This window comes from Odontomachus brunneus, unplaced genomic scaffold, assembly GCF_010583005.1.
Source record: "Odontomachus brunneus isolate Ranch 3 - 2012 unplaced genomic scaffold, Obru_v1 Obru_scaffold_359, whole genome shotgun sequence".
Taxonomy (NCBI): domain Eukaryota; kingdom Metazoa; phylum Arthropoda; class Insecta; order Hymenoptera; family Formicidae; genus Odontomachus; species Odontomachus brunneus.
The window spans coordinates 82,749-84,956 of NW_022639809.1; the positions used below are offsets into that span (position 1 = coordinate 82,749).

The following is a 2,208-nucleotide window of genomic DNA, read 5'->3' on the forward strand; positions in this document are numbered from 1 at the left end:
AAACATTTTTTTGTAAAACTTATATTTTTCCTGATATTCGGGCGTCCCGGTACTTTCCGAACACCCTGTATATATATATATATATATATATATATATATATATATATATATATACAGTGAGAAATATGTAAATTTTTAGAATAAGAAAGTTGGTAAAGTGAAATGACTTGTCTATAATAATATTATATTTATTAAAATTTTACTATTATAAAGTATATCAATAGTATATAAATTATGTTTTTCGAAATGTTTGATATATTCTTATACTTATAGAGATGGACCAACCAAAACGCAATGCAGCCAAACCTCAGCGATATCAGACTACATCTTCAGATGAAGCTTCACAGACTACAAGTACAAAAAGAGTTCATGCGTATATACGAAGAATTTTAGAAGATAATGAAACAGAATATAACGTTAACAGAATATAACAGAATATAACAGAATATAATATAGTGTTATCCACGTTCCATCGCACATTTACACAGACATGCGTTCACAGTCACATACGCATTCATAGTTACACACACATTCACAGTCACCGATACATTTACAGCCACCGATACATTCACAGCCACACACACACTCACAGCCACACATGCACTCACAGCCACAGATGCATTCACAATCGCACTCTCACTTACAGCCACTGATACATTCACAGCCACATATGCATTTACAGCCACATACGCACTCACAACCACACATGCACTCACAGCCACAGATGCATTCACAACCGCACTCTCACTTACAGCCACTGATACATTCACAGCCACATATGCATTTACAGCCACATACGCACTCACAACCACACATGCACTCACAGCCACAGATGCATTCACAACCGCACTCTCACTTACAGCCACTGATACATTCACAGCCACATATGCATTTACAGCCACATACGCACTCACAACCACACATGCACTCACAGCCACAGATGCATTCACAACCGCACTCTCACTTACAGCCACTGATACATTCACAGCCACATATGCATTTACAGCCTCATACGCACTCACAACCACAGATACACACAGCCACACATGGACTCACTGGACATACGCACTTACAAGTACATGTAGACTCACAGCCACACATCACTCACAGGCATACACTCAGTCACAGCCACACACGCACTCGCAGCCATACGCACAGCATCAGCTACCAATGAGCTCTAATACAGCTCACATTGCAGATACCAACGTTAATGCAGAATGAAGAAGATTAGAAAGCAGAATGGAGAAGATTAACAATGAGTAAGTTCATATATATACATTTATATATTTATATTTATGTACTGATTTATATTAATATATTTATAACATAAACATTTACATGTATTTAATTAATAATAATACAAGAGCAATACAATAAGTAACGACAAATTATATTTTATTGAGATGCATATCACACATACATATACAAATATAATATTATTTTTGCATGTAGTCATCGTCCTTTTCAATGCATTTTCCCACCTATCGACAAGCTTCTGTACTTCTAGAGAAAACAAGATTAACATTGATTGCGAAGCGAGAAACACAGTTTACTTAACTTCGCTGTCGGTATAAAATCTTCATCCTCCTAATGTTTCCTTAAGCTTCCCAAACATGATAATCTGATGAAGCAAGGTCGGGATTATACGGGAGATGATGTAAGGTCTAAAATTTCAATTTTTGAATGGTGCTAATTGTAGCTACTGTAGTAGCAACTGTTGCAGCAGTAGCTATTATACATATTAATGTTTGGGAAGCTTAAGAAAACATTACGAGGACGAAAATTTTACAAGGACAACGAAGTGAAGGAGGCAGTGTATTTCTGGCTTCGCAACCAATCTAAAACTTATTTTTTCTTTAGGAGCATGTCGAAAGACGGGGGCAGTGCATTGAAAAGGACGATGACTACGCAGAAAAAAGTATAATATTTGTTTATGTATGTGTAATATGCATCAGAATAAAATGCAATTTGCCTGTATTTCATGAATTTCTCTTGTACGTATAAAAGGAAACAATTATAAAAATAAGTGTATGATATACAAAATAATATTAAAGCATATGGTGAGGCTATATTAATAATTATAGGCAAATAGGGAACCGTCGTATTTTTGAACGAATTGAAGCAGATAACAAGTTTGTATTATTTATATAATTATATATATATATATATATATATATATATATATATATATATATATATATATATATA

At 34.4% G+C, this 2,208-nt stretch overlaps 1 protein-coding gene across 1 annotated transcript in view; it reads left to right on the forward strand.

Moving 5' to 3' along the window:
• The first annotated feature begins 275 nt into the window (after positions 1-275).
• Positions 276-2,208, forward strand: part of LOC116853569 — an 8,500-nt gene continuing 6,567 nt past the window's right edge. Inside the window, exon 1 of the mRNA XM_032834695.1 lies at positions 276-354. Coding sequence (XP_032690586.1) covers positions 276-354 — 79 coding nt within the window. The remainder of the gene's footprint in view (positions 355-2,208) is intronic.